Raw genomic sequence first — 1,725 nt, 5'->3', positions numbered from 1 at the left:
ACGCGGTGGCGGCGGTAGGGGTCGTGGAGGGAGCAGTGGCCCCTACTAACGCCAAGTAGAGATGGAGTGTGTGTGTGAGAAAAAGAGAGCGAGAGGGGAGAAATGTGGAGCGAAACGTTGAGAGATGCGCTCCGCCGGTGATGTGTGCTCTGTGCGTACTGGTCCCCACGGGCGGCCTGGCTGGTGGAGGGATGAGGGTGGGCAGAAAGGCAGTTGAGGAGAGGAATGTTGCAATGCGAGGGTCTTCTGGAAGCACTGCAAGCTCCCTCTCTCCCAACGGCGAAAACTTGACACCGCTAATACATAACAGCTTGATGTGCCCTTTGCCTCTCGCTTTCCATTGATTCCCAGGCTATTCTTCACAGCTTGTCGAAGCATATGTGCAGGTGTTGCCTGCCTGCACATACGTGCTTGCTTTTGTTTCTCATTTGTGTTTTGGCGCTTTTCCATCCCACCTTTCCTCCCTTCCTGTATGTGCCCAATGCGTGTACGTTTCTAATCTCCGTGTCTTTGCCACCAGTTCCAGAGAATTTTAGAATACATCGTTTTAACGCGGATGCCGCCTCGTGCCGCGCCAAGAAGCTGCAATGCAAACAACCAGCAGCTCCGATTAGAAAAATTGCTCCAGCTGCCAGAAAACCGAGAGTGTTTTGAGTGCTTGGCGAAGCAGCCGCGCTGGGCCAGTACCAACCTTGGGATCTTTCTGTGCCTCCGCTGTGCCGGCATCCACCGCGCTATGGGGACGCATGTCTCCAAGGTGCGCTCGACAACCATGGACACGTGGGAAGAGCAGATGATCCAGTGCTGTGAGTGCATCGGCAACGCGCGGGGACGAATTCTCTATGAGCACAAAATGAATCCGCAGATGCGGCCAGCCCCCGCCAGCGATGCCGCCCTGGTGGAGCGGTTCATGCGTGACAAGTACGAGCGGAGGATGTACTACAACCCGCAGTATGAGGCACTTGTAAAGCGGTTTCTCGTTTCCGGGGAGCCGTGTTCAGGCCCTGTGGCGTCGCAGCCGGTAGAAGGGGCAGTCGCCACGCCATCACCGTCAAAGTGCGGAGGAGCAGCAGCAGCGTTGATGCCGATGTTGTGGGGCGGCACTGCTTCCACAACGGTAGTGGCCCCCGCTCCTCTGATCGGCAACACAACTGCGAAGAGTAGCATCGACATCAATGAACTCTTCGCCACAACAACAACAACAACAACAAGGACGACTAATGCTTCTGTTAGTAATTATTGTGATACGATGATGCAGCAGCAGCAGCAGCAGCAGCAACAACAACAACAGCACGTGTCTTCGACACACACGGTGTGGAGAGGAATGGTGGGTCACCAACACCACCACCAGCAACAACAGCATCCTGCGACTGCGCCGGCGCAGGCGGACCACCAGGCGACGCAGGCAGATGCTAAAACAGAGATCATGTCCCTGTTTAGCAGTCCACCTAATGCTCTTCCCACACATGTATATAGTGCGTGGCAGCCACAACAACCTTCTTTTGGCTGTTACCTATCGCAGTAAGCTGCAAGGCATACAACGAGAAGGGCACACACATATATGCATCAAAAAAAGAAGAGTACGTCAATACCAAAGAGCAGAGGTGCGGAGCTTGCAAGGAAGAGGTTCCACTTCCCCATCTGTTTCCTTAAGCTCGTATTTGATTGATCTACTCCATCTTGCTACTCTCTCTCTCTCTCTCTCTCTCTCTCTCTCTCTCTCTC

The 1,725-nt window shown here is 54.3% G+C and overlaps 1 protein-coding gene across 1 annotated transcript, besides 1 other annotated feature; it reads left to right on the top strand.

Moving 5' to 3' along the window:
- Positions 1-556: 556 nt before the first annotated feature.
- On the top strand, positions 557-1,525 carry Tco025E_00252 (ADP-ribosylation factor GTPase activating protein; the record flags this gene model as incomplete). Its single annotated transcript, XM_029367196.1, has 1 exon — positions 557-1,525. One exon carries the CDS (start codon positions 557-559, stop codon positions 1,523-1,525), a length of 969 nt encoding a protein of 322 aa, XP_029232721.1.
- A 161-nt stretch (positions 1,526-1,686) lies between these two features.
- Positions 1,687-1,725: a microsatellite.

The sequence above is a fragment of the Trypanosoma conorhini genome (assembly GCF_003719485.1).
Source record: "Trypanosoma conorhini strain 025E chromosome Unknown Tco_14.4_contig_00004, whole genome shotgun sequence".
Classification (NCBI taxonomy): Eukaryota; Euglenozoa; class Kinetoplastea; order Trypanosomatida; family Trypanosomatidae; genus Trypanosoma; species Trypanosoma conorhini.
This window is presented reverse-complemented; position numbering and strand designations above follow the sequence as displayed.